This window comes from Doryrhamphus excisus, chromosome 1 (genome assembly GCF_030265055.1).
Source record: "Doryrhamphus excisus isolate RoL2022-K1 chromosome 1, RoL_Dexc_1.0, whole genome shotgun sequence".
Lineage (NCBI taxonomy): Eukaryota > Metazoa > Chordata > Actinopteri > Syngnathiformes > Syngnathidae > Doryrhamphus > Doryrhamphus excisus.
Genome location: NC_080466.1, coordinates 43,708,457 through 43,733,591, shown reverse-complemented (window position 1 = coordinate 43,733,591; position 25,135 = coordinate 43,708,457). Strand labels below are relative to the sequence as shown.

The following is a 25,135-nucleotide window of genomic DNA, read 5'->3' as shown; positions in this document are numbered from 1 at the left end:
CTCCTGTAGGTGTACGCCATGTTGGTGGAGACGGGTGAAGTAGATAACACCTACATCATCTACACGTCCGACCACGGCTACCATATCGGTCAATTTGGGCTGGTGAAAGGCAAGTCAATGCCTTATGAGTTTGATATCCGTGTTCCCTTCTACGTGCGGGGACCGAACGTGGAGCAAGGTGCCATGTGAGTGAAAGGTGCCCGTTGGGATGCCCCTTTTGCTTGGTTTTGAGTCCTCATGGTGTTCTTCTTGTGGTCTTTCTTGTCTTGCAGTAACCCGCATATGGTGCTGAATATCGATTTGGCGCCAACGCTGCTGGACATGGCTGGCGTTGATATTCCCGCGGAGATGGATGGCAAGTCCATCCTCAAGCTGCTGGACGCCGAGAAACCAGTCAACAGGTAGACACTCACTGGTATTTTTACCTTGGCATTCAAAAAGCAATTTAAAAACGCCGTTTGTGTTGGACTTGAGGACCACAATCTATTGCGGCATTTGCTTTGGCCTCATTATTTTAGGGCCCTCAATCTGACAATTTGGAGAATGACATTTGAAATGTTGGTTGAGCGCAAATATCACACACTTTATTCCTCGCTTTTAACAGGTTCCATTTAAACAGGAAAAGTAAAGCTTGGAGAGATTCCTTCCTGGTGGAGCGAGGGTATGCCGCATCCACTGACCTTTCATTGGAGGCCTTGTTTCCTGCTAATTCCTGGCTTCCTGGAAGTCTGGACTATGATTCATTCCCTGTTCTTTCAGAAAGCCTCCTCACAAGAGAGCCGATGGGAAGGAAATGGCCCAGGAGGAGAACTTCCTGCCCAAATACCAGCGAGTTAGGGAGCTGTGCCAGAAGGCAGAGTACCAGACTTCCTGTCAGCAGCCGGGACAGGTATCTGACCTTCACCCTTCCGGAGTGCAGCTGTGACGTATGCTGGGAGAGTTTGGTTGAAGGGAAGTTCATGAGGAGCAGGCAGATTGTCAATTCGCAGGAGCCGATCATGAGCTGTGAAAAAACTCACTACGAGCTTGCCGTCATAGAAGACGCATGGATGCTGCTTCTGTCCACTAGAGGGAGCCAGAGGAGCCCAGAGGGAGGCTGATGTCATTGAAGTGCCCCCGGGGGCCACCAATGAAATGCTTTGCTTGGACCAGATGCATTATGGGAAAAACGTTGAAATATTTTTGTATTTTAAATTCCTACTGGCGGCACGGTGGTCTAGGGGTTAGCGCGCAGACCTCACAGCTAGGAGACCAGGGTTCAATTCCACCCTCGGCCATCTCTGTGTGGAGTTTGCATGTTCTCCCCGTGCATGTGTGGGTTTTCTCCGGGTACTCCGGTTTCCTCCCACATTCCAAAAACATGCTAGGTTAATTGGCGACTCCAAATTGTCCATAGGTATGAATGTGAGTGTGAATGGTTGTTTGTCTATATGTGCCCTGTGATTGGCTGGTGACCAGTCCAGGGTGTACCCCGCCTTACGCCCGAAGACGGCTGGGATGGGCTCCAGCACCCCCGCGACCCTCGTGAGGAAAAGCGGTAGAAAATGAATGAATGAATGAATGAAATTCCTACTGATACTTTGATATTTCTTAGCTACTTTTTGAGTGTTAAGTTGCTGTGTGATGATTTTAGCACTCTTTGTAAAGTGACACTGTGAGCTATTTCCAGTGGGTCGACAAGCTCGTTGTAAGTTCACTGATTGGCTCCTGCCATATTTCAACGATTAGTCGTAGTTCTGAAGTCAAGGAGATGCCACAAGATTAGAATTTGTCCATAAATTAGCCGCACGGTTGTATAAGCCACAGAGTTCAAACTTTAAGTTTAAAAGTAGCGTCTTGTACACTAGAAATTAAGGTAATACTTTGACATGAAATGTCGATTTTTTTTTATATGATTCCATCTTGTATTTAATGTATCTTGTCATTCCTTTGATGACATTTGATTGCGACTCAGAAGTGGCAGTGCGTGGAGGACCCGACTGGCAAGCTGAGGCTGTATAAGTGCAAGGGCATGGCCAGTCTCTACGCCCCACGGATGCAGGCCCTGATGGCCAGCGGCGGCCCCCAGCTGCTTCCCTCCGCCTCTGCCGACAGCTGCAACTGCGGCATTGTGGGTGTGAAAACATTGGCCTTGAAGCGAAAGAAACTGCTCACTAAAAAGAGTAAGAACACTTTTTCCATCACTTATTCTTATCCTAGTCCCATTTTTTCGGAGGCACATCTTCACTTGAAATGTGGCCTACAAATTTTTGCATTTATTTCCAACTAAAACAATGAAAGAAGTGTATGTGCTGCCCCCCAGTGGCAAACCAGGGGAAGACACGGTATCAAATGAATCTGGTGTATGAGATAAAAATATGGAGGGTTGGTGTCATCTTGTCATTTTCAGAGATGAAATCTATCAAGTCTGAGTCCAGGAAGCGTTGGGCCCGCTCTCTGTCATTTGAGCTTGATGGAGACTTGTACGCTGTGGACCTGGAGGACTCCCACCACCATCCCACGGGCTTCCGGAACAGCAGCGGGCCCGGAGATGGAAGCAGAGGATGGGGGCACGGGCTGGACGATGAAGAGTCCAGTGGCATGGGGGTCACGGCCAGGCCCACCACGAACATGATTAGTCCGCCTTCTGCTCTCAAGGTCACATACAGGTGTGTAACTGTTACTATAGGAATACTAATAACAGTAAATTAGTTATTTATTCGCTACATTTGTTTTGGATGTGTTCAGGTGCTCCATTCTGATGAATGACACAGTAAAATGCGATGGTGGTCTTTATAAGTCCCTGCAGGCATGGAAGGACCACAAGCTGCATATTGAGCACGAGGTAGGGTCGTATTAATATGCAGTCGTCCCTCGCGACATTGCATTTTTTTTGGTAAAATTCATGAATAAATATATGATCACTGTTTTATGGTCAGCTGGGATAGGCTCCAACATAGAAAATATATGTTTTGGGGTTGACTATGGCCTATTATTAGTCAAAAACATTGAAAGAAAAGTTATACTGTATGTAGAATTCAAGAAATGAATGTAGTATCAAGTGTCCAACATGACATGTTGAAAAAAAGTTATCCTCCCATTCCGTGTGGAAGTGGTATAATAGTGGTCGAATAAATCATTTGTAGACAAACTAGTTAGCATAGTATATTGCTATTGCTATAGACAGTAGTAGTTGTATGTACATGTGTGCCGGATGCATGTCATCCTGGCTGTCCTGTTTATCGAGCGAGTGACAAACATCCTCGTGAGCATGGATGATAGGCTGACGTCAATCCTAATGTTAAAGTGTGAGTTATTATGTCTATTATTATGTCTCCTACATCCGCTAATGCGAGTATCAAGGTGACTATAGGGTTGTTATTTCATGTCTACAGGGCTCTAATAATGTTAACCACTGTGAAACACAGCTTTTGAAAAATATTCTTTTTACTAATATTGAATCCTACTTGGTAGAGTCACTTGTTGTGGTCAGGAACCAATTAACTGCGATGAAGGAGGGACGACTGTACAGCATATAAATATATAAGTAGTGTATATTTATATCAGCATGCTTATCTTTGTGCCTGCTTCTGTTTAGATTGAAACCTTGCAGACCAAAATAAAGAACCTGCGTGAGGTCAAAGGTCACCTGAAAAAGGTGCGGCCGGAGGATTGTCAGTGTAACACACCCAGGTGACAAACGTTCCACCACATGAAGTTTAGTGGTTTATTTTTGTTGTCCTAACTATTTTCAATATTGTATTTTTAAGTTATCCCATGGAGAGCAAAGACAACTTCATGTTCAGCACCGGCCGTCTGCATTCACTCAGGTAAGGGTGGTGCTAAACCTGACGTCGCACAGATTGCCCTCTCTCGGGGTTCTAATATTTTCCTTCTGGTCAGAGTGCCGTCAAAGCAGAAGGCGCAGTGGCTGCAGAAGGAGCAGAAGCGTCGCAAGAAATTACGGAAATTCCTCAAGAGGCTCCAGAACAACGACACCTGCAGCATGCCGGGCCTCACTTGCTTCACACATGACAATCACCACTGGCAGACTGCCCCCTTCTGGACAAGTGAGGACTTACACACATTTAAATATATACTCTATATCAGGGGTGCTCATTAAGTCGATCGCGATCTACGTGTCGATCGCGGAGGTGGTACTGGTCGATCGCGACGTGACATAAAAAAAATATCATCCCAGCATCAATGCCGTCACTTGATTGATATACAGGGCAGCCATTCAGATGACAACTGAATGTTGCCCTTCGGGCGACCAATCAAATCAAACAACGTCTCTAAGTGCAGCAGAACTTACGATGTCAGCCTATCATCCATCCCCGTTACTTGATTGACATACAGGACAACCAGTCAGATGACAACTGAATTTTGACCTTTAGGTCACCGCTCATGCGTAAACAACGATGCAAAGTGCTAAGCTAGTCGGCGAATTGCGAGATTTTAAGCCCTCGCTAAAGTTTATGGTCACTAAAATGAGTGAAGGAGCTGGACCAAGTAAAAAGGCAAAAACATATCACTTCCATACGGAATGGGAGGTGGACTTTTTTTTCACAATGTCTTTTTCGAAGTGCGTTTGCCTCATATGCCATTCTACCATCGCAGTACCAAAGAAGGGAAATGTGGAGTAATGTGGAGGTAATTACAAAAAATGTTAATAGTTAATTATGTGTGTTTTGCAATATTGGCTCATTTGGTTATGTAAGGTACATCAACATACATTGTACGTACAAATAATCCTCAATACATTTGAAAATAAATAGATGTTTTGCATTTTTGTAGTGGGTAGATCATTTTGACTCGGTCATTTTAAAAGTAGCTCGCATGCTGAAAAAGTGTGAGCACCCCTGCTCTATATAGTCCATAGTCTATATATATGTCTATATATGCCCTGCCAATGGGGACCAGCCCAGGGTGGACCCTGCCTCTTGCCCGTAGTCAGCTGGGATAGGCTCCAGCATACCCTTACGGGCCCTGTGAGGGCAAGCGGCATAGAAAATGAATGAATGACTGAATGTGCTGCAGGCGGCAAACGCTCCCCATGCCACATCAGGGCCTAACTGGTTAGTCGATTAATCTCAAGCTCGATATTAGATTAATCGAATTAGAAAATAATCATTAGTTACAGCGCTAATGATATATAATAGATAAAACTAATTCAGGATAAGTCAAACTTTTGGACACTTTCAAACGAGTGTGTCCAATTTTTTGAACCGGAAATGTGAGAACTTTCTGAAAACCCAAGCAAAAACGAGAATGGACAAATGGTGTGATGTCCTTAACTCGGCGTGTGGTCTCGTCACGCTGCAGTGCGTCACGTAAGGAACACGGAGATAGATGGATGACTGGAATCATCCCAGCGGTACCGCGTGGTGGAAAACGTCGCTATGTTTAGCTCCCGTACATTCCAGTACAGCTTTGATGAAAACAATAGTTTGGAACACGGTTGTTCTATCCGCTTCCCACCTCTCCGACCTCTCCCCCCCCCCCCAGTGGGCCCGTTCTGTGCGTGCACCAGTGCCAACAACAACACCTACTGGTGCCTGAGGACCATCAACGACACGCACAACTTCCTCTTTTGTGAGTTTGCTACTGGCTTCCTGGAGTATTTTGACCTCAACACCGACCCGTACCAGGTATCCTCCATTCCCCAGTCAGGAAATGACGTCCCGTCTGGCAACATTTTGGCAAAGCTTCACGTTGTTGGTGTTCTTCTCGCAGCTGATGAATGCTGTCAGCGGCCTGGACCGCAACGCTTTGAATTCGATGCATCAGCAGCTCATGGACTTGCGTGGCTGCAAGGGACACAAGCAGTGCAACCCTGAAAAGGGTGAGTAGGAAGAAGCCCCTCCAGGCGAAAGTGACGGATTGTAACGTCTCCGCTCCTGTCAGCGCCGGACTGATGTTACTTTTCTAATGTTACTTCTGTTTCTATTCAGGAGGCAAAGAGCGAAACTACTTTAGTGAGTACAGGTACGTTTCCCCCCCTTCCTTTCTTCTGATTACTTTTACAAACCCTCACAGATGGGATTCATGTTCCCTTAAGAACCCGGGGCGCTTTCAGCTGAAATCGGACTCCTCAAACAGAAGCCTGTGATTGGCCGCAATGCAGGAACCCTGTTCAGCGTTCGCTCTCCTGTTTTTTTCGGAATGAAGTCTAATTGATTGTCTCTGCTGTGTGTGTGTGTGTGTGTGTGTGTGTGTGTGTGTGTGTATATGTGTGCACGTGTGTGTGCGTTTGTCTACATTTGCTCTGCACGTGTACTCGTGCCGTGCATGCTTCAGGCCAGTTCATCGTCGAAAGAGGCCAAAAGTGAAGAAACCTTCCTCCAAATCGCTGTGAGTTTGTCATCACCAATTTGTTATCCTGTAGCTAGCCAAGCTTCCCCCCCCCCCCCCCCATCCACATTTGACGGTGGGCAAGCTGCGGCCCGCGGGCAAACAACCAAATATCTATACATACAATACCCATGCCAAATTGTGTTGATTGGGTCGTAAACAAGGAATAGTTAACATATTGTTATTGTTCAAACGTTATATTGTTGTTGACTACCCAGCATGCCTTGCGGGCATTTTGAAAGAGCAGTTTTCAGTTACTCACTATGTGTAGCGCTTGCTTAACTTTCTGTGTTGTTTTTGTTTCGTTGCACCTTGAGCAAGTCTGTCATCCCGCTTGATGCCGCCTCGCTACAGACGGCCCCTTTTAACCCTACGTGGCCCGCCAGTCAAAACGTTTGCCCACCTTGTCTCTCGATTCCATGTACCCGCATTGCAAACACGCCCCACCCTGCCAAGAAACAAGGCCATGACAAAGCCGTGTTGCGTCACCGTGTCATGTGACCGTCTCCGTAGATTCAGTTCTTCCTCTCCACAGTCCTGGCCTGGCAGGATCAGACCCCAACTGGATCCCTGCTCGGTAGCCAGCATCGCCGGTCATGACTCAACTTGCTGTGTTCTCTCGACAGGGGGCAGATTTGGGAAGGATGGGTGGGTTAACCTGCCCGCCTCCCGCTGCCAACCGCCAACGACATCCGATGGACCATCAACCTGAACTTCATGCGTCTGGGCTCTGATTGATGACGGAGCCACTCCCACCGACAGGAGGCATCAAGACAGTGGCGAGGAACTCATTTCATTCTCATGTTAACTCCATCGGCCGAGACCGTCCACGTGAACGGAGGGCTGCCATTCAACTGACGGGACAGTCGGTATGCTCCTCAGAGCTCCTCCGTCCCGATGCTTTGTAGATAATTAAGTATTAGCTTTAATCAGCTTTCACCCGTGTGACACTGGACTGGGAGGGCGGAGCCGCCAACGCTGCTGCTACTCATTCACGTCGTTCTGTGGCAACGCTTTTCTTTGTCCGCACGACACTTGTACAAACTTCCTTCCTTCAACTCTTACTGATGAATGTCCTCAGTGAACCCGCCTCCTCAAGCCAGTGAGGACGTGAGGCGCGGTCATCAAACTCCACGCAGTGTTAGCCACACCCTGAAAGGGTACAATCGTTGGCAGAATGTGTACAGGTATTAGCGACCCCCATCCTTCTCCTTCGGTACGGTCAGTAGCCCACAGTAGATGTCTCCATCCAGCTTGCTGTACCATGGTGCTACAAGATAACAACACAGACATCATGCCCTGTGCTCCACACTACACTTGGTAACTGAATGTATGTTGTGCAATTCATATAAATGTTTACAGTATTTTTATAATAGCGAAGAGGCGGACCTCACTGTGTGAGTTGAAACAAATGGACTTATAGATAGAAGAATGTAGATTGATCAATTCTGATGCCTGCAATTTGTATGTACCTGCAATATGTATGTCCTTTTTGCTTCTTTACATGGGAAACGCACTTAAAGGATTCACTGTGAATACATCAACCTGTAAAGTTTATGAGGAACAACACAACAATATCATGTACTTCATGATGGGATTTTAATCGATCTACCTTTTTTCTCCCTCCCCCACTTTGTTCGATTTTGTTTTAGTGGCAGTCCGTAGGCCTGAGTGCTGGTTGGTAGTCGTTGTGAATAAAGTGTTGTTTGACCACACTGTGTCCAGCAGAGGTCGCTGTCTGTCCGTTTGATGCTTTCTTAACGTTCACTTTTACTCCACAGCCATGCTGAAACATTGAAATTAAAAATATGAGATTATGATGACATTTAACTTTGAAATACTAAAACTGAATTGTGTTTTTGGTTTGTTGCTTAGCAACCGGATCTAGCTGACAGAAGGCTAGGTAAAACAGCTCAACTCACTGACTTGATGAATAACAAAAGTAAGCACACAAAAGGTTCCTGGGATCGTGTTACTAAATGAATTTAACATTTCGCCTAAGGTGAAGTTGAGCCAACAAAAAGTTGCAATGTTGGTTGTTCAAGACCAGAGATGGGAAGTTCGGCTCTTTTCCGAAGAGTTGTTTGAATTGTTTTGGCTCGTTTCCCAAACGGCTGTTCGCATCGTGCTATTAGTAGCGTCATATTTGATCGAATCGTGTGTGGACAAGCCCCTTTGCATTGTGTTTAACGATGCCGTATATATGATTCATATATAAGAAACCAATTGAATCATTTTTGTTATATACAGAAGAAAACTGAAACACATCGATCGAGTCACCGCTACTGTTGCTATATTTGGATCGATCCGCTCACCTGGAGTGACAACTGAGCGCGCAAAGAAAAAAGGGTCACCGACACTTCTGATTCACCCAAAAGCATCGATTCTTTTTCACGTCACCGCTTCAGACAGGGTGACCCCATACTGACTCACGTGCGGGGGGCGGAGACTCCTTTTCGGATTGACCAGTCTGGGTCGCCCCTCCTACCCTCCTCCTCCCCCCGGCCCCTCCTCCCCCACGCAACACTCGGCTCAGTGTGCTTCGTGGAAACTTCATCTCGGACCTCTGCAGCACAATCCTATCTTTCAGATTGCACCATTTTAGTTGAGTTTTGTTACAATGTAAAGAAAATGTCCGGGACAAGGTAAGTTGTATTTTAATGTCGAAGCTAGCGGGTGAACATGGAGGGTCAGGCTGGTCGGTTAGCGGCACGCCGCATTCAGCTCTGCTCTTCGGATTCTTTACTATTGTTTGTGTGAGTGGCTTTGGTAACTTTGAAAGCTCAAGCAGGAAATATTGTTTGTTTTTAGTAACTTTTAAAGATGAGGCAGTAAACATTGTTTGTTTTTTCTATATTTGAATCGTGACGTCGTCAATGCCTTGAACGTACAGCACGTAAGCTAAAGTGAAGTTTTTATGTTCGACTTACGTGGAGGTGGAAACGGCTGTGCTCAACTAGCAGCCCTATATCAGGCTGTATGTGGCTTCTTCTCATCCAGTTGCCCGTTTGGTTTAGTCGGAGTGATGTGGTTTAAGACGGCCTATAACCGAAACGGAAGGCAGATGTTCCGCGCTTCTACTACTGGATCCTGGTCTTATGGTCTCCACATGGTGGTTTCCTGGTTTCCTCAGTGCCAACCTTGACTGCTTTTCACTTTTATTACTTCCATGTGAAATACGTCTTACGTTCTGTGTGCAGCTACTGAAATATGTGCATTTAATAGCGGTGTAACGGGACACCTTAACCGCACCACGGTTCGGTACGTGCTCCACTTTTAAGGTCACGGTTCGGTTCATTTTGGGTGCAGCAAGGGAACCAAATCCAAAGCATAAACACAAAAGGCTGCAAAGGAGTGGCAGGGAATTCTGTCAAGTAAAACTGAAGATGGAGCACTTCCTATTCTGATATGTTATGGACCAAACCACTAAGGATTACGTTTGTCTTTGGATTGTGTTGATTTGGTCCGTTTGGGGCCTGACCGATGACCGGAGGAACTGAAACGGTAAATAGTGGTTAGTTGCAGTCCTCGTTCCAACCTGCGGCTCCATTCCCGATCTCTGCCGGCACACGGATTTCTTCTTATCCACTTGCCGTTTGTCCGTTTACGCAACTTCAACGACAGAAGAGGGTCTCCAAGCCATGCCACCGACTGTACAGAGTACAGGAAGCAATGCCATTGGCTGAGCCACATCCCAGAAATGCAGACTGACCAAACACAGAAATGAATGATTAAATGATCGTAGTATACTTTTAGTCAAAAAATATTGGAATATAAATTATGTGTATTTTGATCACAAGGTGGCGGTAATGACATAAAACATTGAGCCATTACCTTACATTGCATTACCTTAACACCGCGTAAAGTCATGAAGCTCTCCTCCCATTCTGTGTGGAAGTGGTATTTTTTGGCTTCTTAAGTTTAGGAGAAATTGAGCCTCACTGGTTTGTTGGCTAGCTGGTTAGCTCGCTAGCTGGTGGACGTCTCGACGCCATGCAGCATAAGAGTTGCGCAATGTGTTGTAAACCATGAATAGTACAAGTGTAACTACACAAATAATCCGTTTGTTAACATTGAATCCCATGTCACGGAAATGAATTCATCACGCTCGGAACCAATTCACCGCTATGAACGAGGGATGACTATATTTCCAATAACCGAGTTATGGTTAAAAGATTGGGGCGCCAGTGGAAGGGACACAAGTTATCCTGGGAGATTGTAGGGAAATAGTTTTATTGTTTCTTATGTAATAATCCAAAATAGGAGGATTGTTATTGTTTTTCCTTTGTAAAAGCTATGCTGTCCTCAGCAGTTCAACTGTAAAAGTACAGGAACAATGTGGAACGCTTCATATCTTCAAGAGCTTCATGACTTTACGCGTTGTTAAGGTAATGCAATGTAAGGTAATGGCTCAATGTTTTATGTCATTACTGCCATCTTGTGATCAAAATACACATAATTTATATTCCAATATGTTTTGACTAAAAGTATACTACAATCATTTATTCATTCATTTCTGTGTTTGGTCGGTCTGCACTTTTGGAATGTGGCTCAGCCAATGGCATTGCTTCCTGTACTCTGTACAGTCGGTGGCATGGCTTGGAGACCCTCTTCTGCCGTTGAAGTTGCATAAACGGACAAACGGCAAGTGGAAAAGAAGAAATCCATGTGCCGGCAGAGATCGGGAATGGAGCCGCAGGTTGGAACGAGGACTGCAACTAACCACTATTTACTGTTTCAGTTCCTCCGGTCATCGGTCAGGCCCAAATCAACACAATCCAAAGTCTATCTCCATCCTCGGGCAATGCCGTGGTTGACTTACGCTGTATATATTAGCTTAGCGCTATTCCCCTGACTTCTGTATGAAATTGGAAATATTTTGGGTATTATTTCTCCAGGGACTGCAGACTGGAAGCTTGACAGACTTAGCAACAGTAACTATGAAGGGGGGGGGGCAGGTCTTAGCGCAAGGTCACTTTCATGCCAACTTGCTTGTCCACATTTTTGTAATGTAATAGGTCAACTGGGGGGGTTTGGTCTAGTCTGCCCAAGACTAAAGTCCTTACACGGAACATAGTGTTGTCGTTGGTAACGGAGGCCACCGTACATTTTATACAAAACGTCTGAGGTCACGTTAGATTTGGCAAATAGCGCAGACTCCTCGTTCACTCTTGATTCAGTAGTCTCTTAAATCCTAATCCACCCCACTCTCCAGTCTTTAGGCCCACATAGACCCATATAGAACCACATGGACCTACATAGACCCGCATTGACCCACAGACCAATCATTAACATCTTCACAGGACACTTCTACTTCCTTTCGAGGACTTCCTTTCAGTCCGGTTCTTTCCTGTGTGGCTCCCCGGTCCGCCGCTGACCCCCTTCTCACCCTGTAACTCTACTCTGGGATTAGACGGTGGCCTCGTTTGTCATGTCAGCAGGGAGGTGTTCAGGGGGATGGTCGGGTCCGGATGAACACGAGTGGTCGTTTAGGTAGCGCGGGTCGGCTGAGGTTGTCGGTCTTGCCAGATACCGCGTGGCCCTGAGTAATCTAACAAGATCATTCCCAGGTAACTTGATGATTGAGCACTGTTCCATCCTAACGGGTTCATTGAACCTCTTGTTTGAACAAGCGGCCCCATTGTGGCCCCATTGCGGCCCCATTGTCCCTGCTCAGACAGCTGGGGTAGTGGGCAGCAAGGCCTCCCTGCGTGGAGTAAACACACTCATCCTCCCCACTCCCAGCGTTCCCTGCACATGTTCACGCTTGTCCACGGTCTTGGCCCCAAACATGGACACATGTTCCTAGAGTAAGGAAAAAAAGGGGGGGATTTTAGGGCGGATGGTGACTTGTGTTTGGTCGGGAGGCAACTTGAGGCTCAGAGAAGAAGCGTGGCTGTTGAGCAGAGCGGTTGCTTGCGGACGATGCCTGCTTGGGGCAGTGTACTCTTCTGGTGGAAACGAGCAAGGCAGGACTGGTTTTTATTGACTTGGATGACACCTTATACTGGAATTGGCGCAAAGGTAGGCAATACTATCTTAAACCTTATTGGGATTCTGAAGGGTGAAGTATTTTGCAGCAAGGAGATGATAATCAACCCGTCCAGGGTGTATAGAAAACTTATGGATGGGTCAAGAATCAAAGATTGTTCATCGGAAAGTAGCATGGGAACGCCCAGCTTTGGCCGAATGACCTTATTGGATCCGGTCTAATCTGGTGTCAACGTTGAAGGGAAGCAAGCCAAGTTTTCTGGATTAGGACAGCTGTTAAAAGACGTCACCCGAGAACTGATGGACTGGCCTCCCCTTTGCAGCTCTGATTGGCCCGTCCCGCCAGCGTGTGAGTCGCCCCCTGAGTGAAGTCCGCCTGTTGATTGGACAATGGTCGGCATTGTCGTGGACCATCCCAGGCCGGCCGGGAATGGGCGGCGTTTCATGGGCTTTGTAATGCATATGACTGGGAGTCATCACAGGACATTCTTGCAACTTGGTAACCATCGCAAATCTGAGCAAGACCACAGGCGTGACTGTTGGTGGGCTGAATGAGAAGAGAGGCTTTATTGTGGGGGGGGGGGGCTGTTACATGGGAGACTTTTTAACGGAAATGGGATAAAAGCTGGCATTTGGCGGCTCGTTTTTATGGTAAATGCATTTTGGAGATGTTTTGGAAAAATGCATTTATGCATTTGTTAAGTGTTGAACGAGGGCCTGCATGAGTACATCATGCCCTGAAGGTATTATCACATAGTACTAAGCCAAGTGATTTACTGCATCACAACTGCTGTGCTGTTGGCCGGCCATTCCTGGGAAGGTTGTCCTCGCCATTTGTTGATAGCAGCTCTCACTGTGGTTTGCTGGAGTCCGAAAGCTTTACAAATGTCTTTATGACCTTTTCCACACTGATAGATCTCGATTCATTTCAGTTCCATGTTAACGGGGAGGGGGGGGACCATTTGTTGTTTTTTTCCGCCTCTTTGACACTATCCTCTCACCTTTCGGCGCCAACTCCAAACCGGCTGCCTATGTGCTGAGTCAAGACAACGCAAGGCTGGTTCTGTCCAGTTTGACACGTTTATGCTGTGAAAGACGACCACTCAACCAATGGCAGCACAGTCCACAGTAATTGACACTGACAACTGGTACCGAGGGGTGGAAACATGGGGGGGGGGGGCATTTTGAAGGGCTTTCACATTTTCTATGCAATCAGGTTTTCGTTTTAGCCTCTGACTATTGGTATTAATGCACTGAACGTAGTTCTATCATTTATGCAAATATTCACAGAAAAGCATGCAACTCGTGGTTAGACCTCACAGCTAGGAGACCAGGGTTCAATTCCCACCCTCGGCACATCTCTGTGTGGAGTCAGTTTGCATGTTCTCCCCGTGCATGCGTGGGTTTTCTCCAGGTACTCTGGTTTCCTCCCGGAGGAAAACATGCTAGGTTAATTGGCCACTCCAAATTGTCCATAGGTATGAATGTGAGTGTGAATGGTTGTTTGTCTATATGTGCCCTGTGATTGGCTGGCCACCAGTCCAGGGTGTACCCCGCCTCTCGCCCGAAGACAGCTGGGATAGGCTCCAGCACCAGCGACCCTCGTGAGGAAAAAGCGGTAGAAAATGAATGAATGAATAAAATGAGAAATAAATAATAATTTTTAAAAAGTCTGAATGTGATTAACTGAACAAATGATGTTGAATGGGCTGAACAATTGATTCTTTTTGCTCTAGATTATAATGGAGTGATAATAATAATAATAATAATTATTATTATTATTATGGCGCTGACACGTGGCTCTTGCAGCTTTGAAATCACAGGAAAGCAGTTTACTGTAGTATATCTGTTAGGGATGCGTAATACTATATACTGTGTTTTTTTCAATCCGGTACCCATAACCTCCTGCTTCCTGATTTAACTGTAGGCTTTTCACACGTGGAGGCAACTCACACAAGATGTGTCCTTGCCAAACGTCACAACATCACTACTATTAACAACGCATACAAATGGCGGCGGCTCACAAGTACAAGGTGTGGCTCCAAGGGGGTTTACTAGCCGACAAAGATGGTATCTTCAACGATGGTAACCGGCTGGACATCCACAATTTGTGCTTTTCACACGCTGCAATGATAAGAACAAGCCCCGGGCACCCGGTGTTGCAACAATGCTGGCGTTTCAGGTGTTGAAGCGTAATGTTTATCCCTCGTTTTTGTAGAGCATTAGGGGCATTTGGCAAAATGTGCCCCCCCACCCCCCGCTCCGAAACCGTGACAAGTCCCACACGGGACTGTTTACATGTGAGCTAACCCACCTACAGCACAGACGAGGAATCTCACCTCATTTTATCCATTTTATCAATTTTTTAAACCGGTAGTGTGAGCTCATTTGTAATATTATTGGATGTATTGGTATGTAGTCATAATTTAGAGTTTGGGTGTAAGGTACACAAACACGTATGCATTGCACACGATGTCAAACATCATGTCATCGCTCAGAAGTCTGTTACTCTTTACAGACTCATCTGCTCTTGGCGTACTTTGTAATTGTACACGTGCACGGTGCTGCAAGTTTTACTGCCTTCGACGCTGGTGACACGCCCGGAATCAGAGGTGTCCAACAAAAGGGCCAAAGAATGTGATTGACAGGTGCAGTGCTTTTTTTCTGTCATGTGAAACATGCACTCTCCCCTCTCATTCTCGCTGCTTTGGATGCCTGAGTGACGGAGAGAAGCCTGACACACACTTGGAAATAGTCATACTTTTTAGGCTATATAATGGGTTATGTAATAGTCGTGATAATGCAATATGAATTAACACTGGAAGACAGCCCATTAGATTTTGCTGCAATACAAGTTTCACAGTCACGGTTTTGGTTTGGAACTTTGAACAAGTCATGTTTTATATGATATGGTGTTTATTATTTCAGGGCTCGACAATAACGATGTACCGATGGCCCGGGGCAAGTTAAAACAAAATTGGGGCAAGTAAATCCAATCATTAATATTCCCGTCGGGCAAGTGTACTTTAGCATGCCGTACTGCCAAGAGTTTTTTTAAAGCGGTTCTTGTTGGGTGTTGGTAAAACACGGACTGCGTAATTCCGGTGGTAATTTGCAAACCAATCCTTGCAAATCTTGAAATGGACCAATCAGAATCTTTTATTTAGACCGCGGTCCGTAGTCCACAATCCGTGTTTTACCCACACCCGTTCTTGTTCGCGATCAACCAATCAGCGATCGTTTGACCACGAAAACATCTATCATGGCGTCCCTGCCAACATGGTCTAATTCTTCAACAACTTCTGAAGGAAAAAACACCAAAAAGTGATGAAGCAGTGCCTCCTAAACAAGTATTTTATTAGCGGTTAGCAAATCAAATGATGGCACAGGTGAGTGAATCACATTGCTGTGACAATTTGAAGTGGTCACAATGAAACACCACCCATTAGATCCAATACCAAGTGCTGATTTTGCACAAGCTACAAAATCTAGCGGTTCCATTTCTCTGTGGATTTTTCTCACCTTTGCTTCACAAATTATTGTTTGACCATTGAGCATTTTTTCTGGATTAAAAACACTTTACTAGTACACAAATGTGTCAAATGTTTCATTGTGGTGCACAACTTATAAATATCACTGCTTACTACGACTACCATGTGTAAGGTAGCGTGTCTTGCCATGTTAACATACATCTCCACAAATGTTCAGACATTCCTCCAAATACAATGCATCAGTACTATTATCTGATGAATTATCAGCATATATTGAATATGATATCATTATGGCACTTTTCATTTTACATGGGGCAAGTTCGGGCAAGTAGTTCTCACCTTAAGGATTCCCCATGGGCAAGTCATTTTTGTTTTTAATGTAGAGCCCTGTTATTTATTTATTTTATTATAATTTTTTTATTATTCCTGTTTATTTGGGGCAGACTGTCTGTGGATATATACAGTTTATGGATATTTTACCTAAATATATTGGGATATGAGTTTTAGTCCATATGGCCCAGCCCAGGCAGACACTAATAGTTTATTTGCTCCAAAATGCATCTGTAGTTGAAATAGCAATTCTCCAACCAGTTGTGGTCACCCTAGACCAGGGGTGGGCAAACTTTTTGACTTGTGGGCCGCATTGAGTTAATTAAACTGTCCGGGGGACCAGAATATATTTTTAACGCACACATTATTTTACGCTTATAATTCTAAACAATCCACCTTGAATTATTTGTCTAATTTTATCTGTAAAAGTGTCAGACTATATGTTATCTTGTATATGTTAGCTATATGTTGTTGTTTTTTTTTTCGGAGCACTTTAAACATCAGACCACATCAAACTACGAAATGTAATTTTACTTTTTTTTTTGTTTTTAGTTGCAAGACATTCAAAATACGAAATTTAATTTTACAGGGTTTTTTTTTGTTTTTTTTTGTTGCAAGACATCCAACATACGAAATTTAATTTTACAGTTTTTTTGTTTGTTTTTTGTTGCAAGACATACGAAATTAAATTTTATAGTTTTTTTGTTTGTTTTTTGTTGCAAGACATACGAAATTTAATTTTACAGTTTTTTTGTTTGTTTTTTGTTGCAAGACATACGAAATTTAATTTTACAGTTTTTTTGTTTGTTTTTTGTTGCAAGACATACGAAATTTAATTTTACAGTTTTTTTTGTTTGTTTTTTGTTGCAAGACATCCAACATACGAAATTTAATTTTACAGTTTTTTGTTTGTTTTTTGTTGCAAGACATACGAAATTTAATTTTACAGTTTTTTTTGTTTGTTTTTTGTTGCAAGACATCCGACTTGCAAGTCATGTTGCCAGCATGTATGCTAAAAATTAGAAAGCAACTAGCGGGCTGGATTCAAACACTTGGTGTGCCACATGTGGCCCCCGGGCCATAGTTTGCCCACCCCTGCCCTAGACCCTAGACCCGAGACACGCTGCCTGGAGCACAGTTGTCCTTCGTATCCAAGAGCTTGTTTTCCAATATTTAGATAAGGAAGTTGCCTAGCAGCCACCTTCATTGGATGTTGTACAAGGTTGGCAAACAACCTTTACACGGAGGAAAAGGCCACTCAAAGTGGACTCTGTAACAGCACCCCCCCCTCTGAGTCTTCAGGCTTCCACCCTGGATAGTTCATTTGGCATCCTGGTCGGGGTAAACGCTTCTATTCTAAGTCATTACTTATTTTAGGAATGGTATCCAAGGAGAAAGTATGGTCCTGTCCTGTGTCTCCAAAGAGGAAAATGGGGTGTGTAAATATACCAAGCCGAGGGCGGGCCTTGGCACCTATTGATGTGCCTGGAGAACAGACAGCTAAGGTTTCGGAGATGAATGGCGAGCCCTGTGAGAGAATGCACCCACAACAGCCAGCTTAGAGTAGCCTGTTGTTGGAAAGGTCAAAGGTGAGCTGAAGAAATAGCTAAATAGTAATGGCGGCCTAACAGGCTTTTTGTCTCACTTGAAGAACCCGGTGTGGTGAACACGGCGTGGAACAGAGGAGACTGTGTGCCAGGACTAAGGTCTCTGATTACCGATGCTTTATTTGGTCAAACTCTTTTTTTTGACTTTAGCTTTAGCTCATTTAGCTCGAATCGTTCCACTTCCAGCACGCGAGGCCGCGTGTTGGCCGCTTCCAAGTCTACGTATTGTCCTGGCCTGTTTCCTGCTGCTGGGTGGGAAAAGTGCCAGTTACACTTTGGCGTTGACATGGAACAATGGGGCAGATTCCATGAACTATATTCCGGTGTTTCCCTCACGCCGGGGAAAACTGAACTCATTTCTAGTTATTTTTGGCGTCGAATGAACGCTGTGGATGATTGATGTTGTTCTCCTTCACAAGGAGGACTCTGGTTGATCGTACTTTGAGTAGCAAGAAGGTTAAGAATGAGCATTTATGTAACCGTGTCTTGCTGTGTTGGTCTATTTATGCCTTAGGACTCAATGGTACGCTCTGCTGAGACTTCTTTAGCAATTTGTTAAGGTTTATTTTTAGTTGCCATGAAATAAATGAGTGACCATAGTAAGCACAAGTTCTCCTTGACCCCCAAGAACAAAGACCAAGTGTACTCGAGATCTCCATAGACCTCCGGCAAACGAGAACAACTCTCTTTATATTGATTATCTAATGGATGACGGTAAATTAGGGCCTCACGGTGATGTAATAGTTAGCGTGGCATAGCGGCGAGATCAGGGGTGGGCAAACTACGGCCCGGGGGCCACATCCGGCCCGCCAAGTGTTTGAATATGGCCCGCCTGTTCTTTCCAAAATATTTCATTTAAAGTCAACGTACAACCTGGCATCATGGCTTGAGACAACCTATAGATGGTTGAAGTAGCTGTTTTATCAATTTCGTTATTTGATGTGGTCTGATGTTTACAAAATGCTCCTGAAAAAAGGGACACAAGCACATAATAATAATAATAATAATAATAATAATAATAATAATAATAATAATAATAATAACACATTCATTTTCTACCGCTTATCCTCACGAGGGTCGCGGGGGGTGCTGGAGCCTATGCCAGTTGTCTTGGGGCGAGAGGCGGGGTACACCCTGGACTGGTCGTAATAATAATGATAATAATAATAATGATAATAATAATAATAATAATTCATTCATTCATTTTCTACCGCTTTTCTTCGCGAGGGTCACGGGGGTGCTGGAGCCTATCCCAGGTGTCTTGGGGCGAGAGGCGGGGTACACCCTGGACTGGCCGTAATAATAATAATAATAATAATAATGATAATAATAATAATGATAATAATAATAATAATTAATTCATTCATTCATTTTCTACCGCTTTTCTTCGCGAGGGTCACGGGGTGCTGGAGCCTATCCCAGGTGTCTTGGGGCGAGAGGCGGGGTACACCCTGGACTGGCCGTAATAATAATAATAATGATGATAATAATATTAATAATAATAATAATAAATTTATAATGCACTTTACATCAAATAAATTATCTCAAAGTGCACATATAGCAGACTGCATGACACTTTTATGTGTAAAATATATGTGTACAATACGTGTAAAATACTATATATTGCCCCCCCCCCCTCGTCAATTTTATTAAATCAATGCGGCCCGCGAGTCAAAAAGTTTTCCCACCCCTGGTCTAGATGCTACATGCGTGTTTTCTCTGGGTTTCCTCCAAAAAACATGCATGTTTGGTTCATTTTCGACTAAATTGTCCACAGCGTGAATGGTTGTTAGACCATTGGTGTACTCCGCTTCTCGCCCAAAGTCAGCTGGGATAGGCTCCAGCTTAGCTCTGTGACCCTAATGAGGACAAGCAGTCTAGAAAGTGAGTGATTGAAGGTAAAAATAAGAAGTCAGTCCCTAGATATATATATCATTTTACACAGAAAGAGAGTATTTCTTATGTACTGGAGGTGTACTCAAACAGCCGTGTGTGCAAGAAGTTAATTTTAGATCAATCAAACATTTCTTTTGGAGATTGGCTGACCCGGTGCGGACTGCATTCCAGACCATTTATGAACATTGGCAGGACTAGGCAGGCTTCCACGGTACGGTGGAGTTGTACTCTCTCTACTTTAACGCCTCGCTCTCCTCTCCGTCAGCACAAAAGCACTCATTTGCATGGAATTACCAAAACCTCTCAACAATGAATAACGACGAGTGCAGATCTGCTCAGGCTTTTATTAGACCGTCCATTCCGGGCAATTATATTTTGATTGCTTATTTACTTGTCATTGTGTGTTGACAGCCAAATCCTGTAGCGCTGCAGTCCGCTTCTTTTCTATCATCCGTGTCATGGAAGTCTTTTAACGTTGAGTACTCCTTAACGGATGTTTCAGGAATTTTAGGCTCTGAACTCCGGACTGTCTTCCTGCTTATCTGGTCCTGTCAACAAAGCCCAACAGGTTGACACTCTGCTCCAACTGCTGTTTATTTATCCAGAGGGAACGGCCCTTGAGCAACCATGACACCACGTGCGAAGGAAACAGTCGGCCGTGCCCTCAAAAGTTGACCCTTCAAAGCCTGGCTTCCTGTCGCGGTGTTTGGGACGCCATCCCAGTGTGACATTTTAGCAGGCGACCGGGACACAGTATGAGGCGCACAGCCTCAACCTTCTTGGGTCTGTTTGGATTTGGACGTAAAGATGGAATTCCGCCACGCATGGGAATACTGCATTAAGAGAGATCATATTCTCTGTATTTGAATGCTGCTTTTGGAGGGCGGGGGGCGGGCGGCGGCGGCGGGGGCAGCAGCAAAGGCTCAAGGCTCCCTACTATGTGTGGGGGCGGTGTTGACGGTTTGGGCTTGCCTTTCAATGCGCCATTATTTGCGAGGCTTCCTGTCTAAGTGTTGCACGTCAGGTTTGGGGCCGTTTACACGAAACCCGGTGGAAAATGGATGAATCGTTCACGGCCTAACAACGCTAAATGCTAACAACGACATGTAACAACATGTAAAGATGAATTTTGATGAAATTTTACAGATGTTCTTGTCAGTCACTGAAATGGAACTGAAATGTCAGTCTTGTTTCGTGGTGATTGCCAAGGACTCTAGTACAGCACTAATACAGTATTAGTACAGCACTAGTACAGTACAGCCCTAGTACAGTATTAGTACAGCATACTAGTACAGTATACAGTATTAGTACTAGTACAGTATTAGTACAGCACTAGTACCATAGAGCATTAGTTCAGCATTAGTACAGTACAGCACTAGTACCATACAACATTAGTACAGTACAGCATTAGTACAGCATTACTAAAGCACTAGTACGTACAGCATTAGTACAGTACAGCACTGTACAGCATTAGTACAGCACTAGTACAGTACAGCACTAGTACAGTACAGCATTAGTACAACACTAGTACAGTACAGCATTAGTACAGTACAGCACTAGTACAGTACAGCATTAGTACAACACTAGTACCGTACAGCATTAGTACAGTACAGCACTTGTACAGTACAACATTAGTACAGCACTAGTACAGCACAGCATTAGTACAACACTAGTACAGCACAGCATTAGTACAACACTAGTACCGTACAGCATTAGTACAGTACAGCACTAGTACAGTACAGCACTTGTACAGCACTAGTACAGTACAACATTAGTACAGTACACCATTAGTACAGTACAGCATTAGTACAGTACAGCATTAGTACAGCATTAGTACAGCATTAGTACAACACTAGTACAGTACAGCACTAGTACAGTACAGCACTAGTACAGTACAGCATTACTACAGCATTAGTACAGTACAGCACTAGTACAGTACAACATTAGTACAGCACTAGTACAGTACAACATTAGTACAGCACTAGTACAGTACACCATTAGTACAGCATTAGTACAGTACAGCATTAGTACAGTACAACACTACATAGTACAGTACAGCACTAGTACAGCACTAGTACAGTACAGCACTAGTACAGTACAGCACTAGTACAGTACAGCATTAGTACAACACTAGTACAGTACAGCACTAGTACAGTACAGCATTAGTACAACACTAGTACAGCATTTTGTGTCTTTGTGACTGAGGCTTGTTGTACATTTTGTATACTTTTCTTCGTCAAATATCCCATTTTAATGAGTTTTATTGTCCTGTCAGCAGACACGTCAAATCATCTCGTCATAGATGGAACCCTGCTGCTCTCAGGGCTCCATCACCAAACATGTGGACACCTTCCCAAATGTTACCTCACCTGGTAGAGTCAAAAGGCGGAGCTTGAGCCCGGTGCACGTGGAGGCCCATAAGGTCAGGGCTGTGTGCTCGGTGTGAGGGACCGGACCAGATGGCCTCCCAGCATAGAGTCCAGGGACTCATGCGTGGACAGTATGAGGAACACTCTTGTTGGCGAATAAATATAGGGTCATGTTTTTACCCGATGACGTATTTGACTGATGTCATTGATTAAAAGGAGAGTAACAGAAGAGTAAGTCAAGGCTTTGCAGGTCAAAGATGGATGGATGACTCTATGGATGACGTGCACCAGGGCGGGCTTGGCAGCAGCTTGGGAACAAATTGACGGACACTGAAGGTTGCATTATCCATGCTATGCTTCACATCCCCTTTGATCACTCCGGATTGGCCGCACACAGAACGGTTAATAACCAGGACAAAGGTCAAAGGAGGCTTGGTCAGTGGGAGAACATTCAAGACAAACGTAGGATTGGTGAGGAAGACCACAGAGGAGAAAGTATTCCAAGGTGACGCTGGAAGGGTCCTGCTGACATTTTGTAGACTTTTTGCCCCATGTGGGGTTGTTTTTTCCACCAAGGTAGTATGCCTTGAAAGCTACCTATGCTAATCTGTTACATAAAGGATTGGTTTTTATGTATGTAGTCACAGCATACACACATAACTTGGCAATATCATTACTGTAGTATTACTCTACACCAGGGGTGCTCACACTTTTTCAGCATGCGAGCTACTTTTAAAATGACCGAGTCAAAATGATCTACCCACTACAAAAATGCAAAACATCTATTTATTTTCAAATGTATTGAGGATTATTTGTACGTACAATGTATGTTGATGTACCTTACATAACCAAATGAGCCAATATTGCAAAACACACATAATTAACTATTAACATTTTTTGTAATTACCTGAGTTTACTTTGATGACTTGCACTGAATTGAACCAGCCAGGGATGCATAGTCCGGACAGTAGCTGCTGATAGCCAGCCTCAAGCACACTTCCAAATGTTTATCAGTCATGGATAATATCCGTATCATAATATCCGTATAATATTCCATATCCGTATGGAAGTGATATGTTTTTTGCCTTTTTACTTGGTCCAGTTTTTGCCTTTTTACTTGGTCCAGCTCCTTCACTCATTTTAGTGACCATAAACTTTAGCGAGGGCTTAAAATCTCGCAATTCACCGACTAGCTTAGCACTTTGCATCGTTGTTTACGCATGAGCGGTGACCTAAAGGTCAAAATTCAGTTGTCATCTGACTGGTTGTCCTGTATGTCAATCAAGTAACGGGGATGGATGATAGGCTGACATCGTAAGTTCTGCTGCACTTAGAGACGTTGTTTGATTTGATTGGTCGCCCGAAGGGCAACATTCAGTTGTCATCTGAATGGCTGCCCTGTATATCAATCAAGTGACGGCATTGATGCTGGGATGATATTTTTTTAATGTCACGCCGCGATCGACCAGTACCACCTCCGCGATCGACCGGTAGATCGCGATCGACTTAATGAGCACCCCTGATCTACAATTACTGCTCTGTCATTTCTCTGAAATGTCGTTCATGCTGTAATTATTGTGCTGTAACCGTTTGTCCGGCTTATCTGCGCCCTTTGTACTTTTCTGGAAACTGTGTTGTCCCCTTCTGTATTTTGGGTATTTTTCACTTTTGGGCCTCACTACTGTCTCATTTTGTTGTTGTGTACGAGTATTCTGCTGAGCTGGCTGCTGCCACTCAGTGATTGTCGCTAAGCGCAGTGGTTTTTGTGTTAGCGGCGCTCGGCAGCGTATGTTCCTCTTTGTGCTCTGCTGACTCCATGCCTGGTGGCTCGCAGGGACGGTCCACCTGTCGCCTTGTTCAGGAAACACACAAGCACCAGCACTCCTTTGCTCCTGCCCAGTGCCTAAAAAGGATCCCTGCTCACATGGAAAGTCTAAGAATATATGGATTGTAGATCTTGAAGAAGAAATGAAAGCATATCTAAAATTTGGCATCGACTACGGCAAATGCTTTGGCGTCATATTAATCTGCTCAATGCCATAGTGGCAATAAAAAAGGAGTTTAGAACAGTCAAAGATTATCCCATCTATTGATTGCAAGCCAAGTGAGCAATAAGTGAGTTATTTAAATGTGGGCGAAAAGGCCAAATCACCGCCGGCGTTCGTGTCGGTTTACCGCTCGTGGGTAATGGCCGCAATGACTAACTAACGGCCACCTTCTCCATCTTGTTTTCATCCAGCTCTGATTGGGTGGAGATCCTGGAGCCCCGCTCCCGTGAGCGTATGTATGTGAACCTGACCACCGGCGAGTGCGGCTGGGATCCCCCTCTCGGCGCCCCCGTCCGCCAGGCAGACGGGAACCAATGGTGGGAGCTCTTTGACCCTCAAAGTGGCCGCTTCTACTACTACAACTCCAGCGGGCGCCGTACAGTCTGGCATCGGCCGCAAGGGGCCGATATCGTTCCTCTTTCTCAGCTTCAGGCCATGAAGCGTTGCAGTGACGCCAAGCGAGTGGGAGTGGGTGTGGACAGGCCCCGTCACGGGACCACAGGGAGTGTGGGCAGCATAGGGAGCCAAGGACAGGGCACCTCTTTGCCTGAGCAAGATGGAGACAGCCACGAGGCCATCGAGGTAGCGTCTCACCCAGAGCCGGACCCGGCTGTGGATGTCAGGTCGCAGGGAGACGGATGCAGCAACCAACACCGAGAACCGCAGAGGTAAGCCTTTAAATGAGACGTAACCTCAACAGGAAGTGCAGGGGGAAATCATCTGTGGCTTCAGTGACCGGGGAAAAAGGGATGGTGAGATATAGAATGTAGCATAATAGCTTCCAAATGTTTCCCAAATGAGAAGTTGAAGCATTATTTTGACTTTGGACCAGTTGGATCTCAAACTGTGTTTCCATTTTCCTTGACTTATCTGACCGTTCCATATGTTCAATGCTTTCTGTTCCACCGCCGTCGGAGTAAATGGCTACCAAATGGCCAGAATAGCCAGTTGTCCAACACGACCCCCCCCCCCAGATGCAGAGCGGCCCCAAACACTAAGTCATTGAAAGAGCCCATCATATGCTTGACGTTGTGGCCTTGTCCAAACCACCATCTCCTCCCTTAAATTCC

At 44.9% G+C, this 25,135-nt stretch overlaps 2 protein-coding genes across 6 annotated transcripts in view; both read left to right on the top strand.

Annotated features, from left to right (window-relative positions):
- The window catches only part of sulf2a (sulfatase 2a), a 53,501-nt gene extending 45,307 nt beyond the window's left edge, over positions 1–8,194 (top strand). For 3 of the 4 annotated variants that reach the window (XM_058069405.1, XM_058069407.1, XM_058069406.1), the window contains 15 exons: positions 10–185; positions 273–401; positions 605–661; positions 760–889; positions 1,955–2,162; positions 2,390–2,648; positions 2,728–2,824; positions 3,578–3,672; positions 3,750–3,809; positions 3,883–4,049; positions 5,488–5,630; positions 5,716–5,824; positions 5,934–5,967; positions 6,280–6,333; positions 6,960–8,194. In XM_058069405.1, the coding sequence (XP_057925388.1) occupies positions 10–185; positions 273–401; positions 605–661; positions 760–889; positions 1,955–2,162; positions 2,390–2,648; positions 2,728–2,824; positions 3,578–3,672; positions 3,750–3,809; positions 3,883–4,049; positions 5,488–5,630; positions 5,716–5,824; positions 5,934–5,967; positions 6,280–6,333; positions 6,960–6,990 (1,749 nt within the window). In that variant the 3' untranslated portion in view covers positions 6,991–8,194. The remainder of the gene's footprint in view (positions 1–9; positions 186–272; positions 402–604; positions 662–759; positions 890–1,954; positions 2,163–2,389; positions 2,649–2,727; positions 2,825–3,577; positions 3,673–3,749; positions 3,810–3,882; positions 4,050–5,487; positions 5,631–5,715; positions 5,825–5,933; positions 5,968–6,279; positions 6,334–6,959) is intronic. The other variant, XM_058069408.1, reaches the window with a different exon arrangement.
- A 652-nt stretch (positions 8,195–8,846) lies between these two features.
- arhgap46a (Rho GTPase activating protein 46a) overlaps positions 8,847–25,135 on the top strand; it is a 40,196-nt gene continuing 23,907 nt past the window's right edge. For both annotated transcript variants that reach the window (XM_058066511.1, XM_058066502.1), the window contains exons 1-2: positions 8,847–8,978; positions 24,257–24,733. In XM_058066511.1, coding sequence (XP_057922494.1) covers positions 8,965–8,978; positions 24,257–24,733 — 491 coding nt within the window. In that variant the 5' untranslated portion in view covers positions 8,847–8,964. The remainder of the gene's footprint in view (positions 8,979–24,256; positions 24,734–25,135) is intronic.